The following is a 415-nucleotide window of genomic DNA, read 5'->3' on the forward strand; positions in this document are numbered from 1 at the left end:
CCCGCGGGCTCCTTCTCGCCCCTCTTGTCTACCGGGTAGTCCGCCGAGGCCAGGTTTTCCGCCGTGCCATAAGCCGTCTCAAAAAACTGGTCGAAAGCCTGGGGTAGGACCCCGTTCCTGCCCACCGTGCTATAGAAATTGGAGGAGACGTTGGTGCTGGGGTGGTAGACGTTAGCTGTGTTTTTGCCGAACATCTCGCCCATGCTAGCAGTGTTGGTGGCAGGCAAGCAGTCTCTGTGCATGATCTCCTCTGCGGAGTAGCAGTGGGGCAGATTGTTCCTGGGGTGCCATTTACTGGAGGGATCAATGGCATATTCCCTGAAGGTAACTTCTCTCACAGGTTGGACCTGGGGTAGGTTGGAGGAGTAGGAGTATGTCATAGGGCGAGAAGACGGGGTCTGGGGCAAAAAAGAAG

General features: G+C 56.4%; 1 protein-coding gene across 1 annotated transcript in view; it reads right to left on the reverse strand.

The window, feature by feature from the left end:
* The window catches only part of LOC104532015 (homeobox protein Hox-A11-like), a gene marked incomplete at both ends in the record, with an annotated part of 1,655 nt that extends 1,248 nt beyond the window's left edge, over window positions 1-407 (reverse strand). The window contains one exon of the mRNA XM_029087250.1: window positions 1-407. This exon is cut by the window's left edge and continues 179 nt beyond it. Within this exon, the coding sequence (XP_028943083.1) occupies window positions 1-407 (407 nt within the window).
* Window positions 408-415: the final 8 nt, after the last annotated feature.

Source organism: Antrostomus carolinensis, unplaced genomic scaffold (assembly GCF_000700745.2).
Source record: "Antrostomus carolinensis isolate BGI_N321 unplaced genomic scaffold, ASM70074v2 scaffold44851, whole genome shotgun sequence".
Lineage (NCBI taxonomy): Eukaryota > Metazoa > Chordata > Aves > Caprimulgiformes > Caprimulgidae > Antrostomus > Antrostomus carolinensis.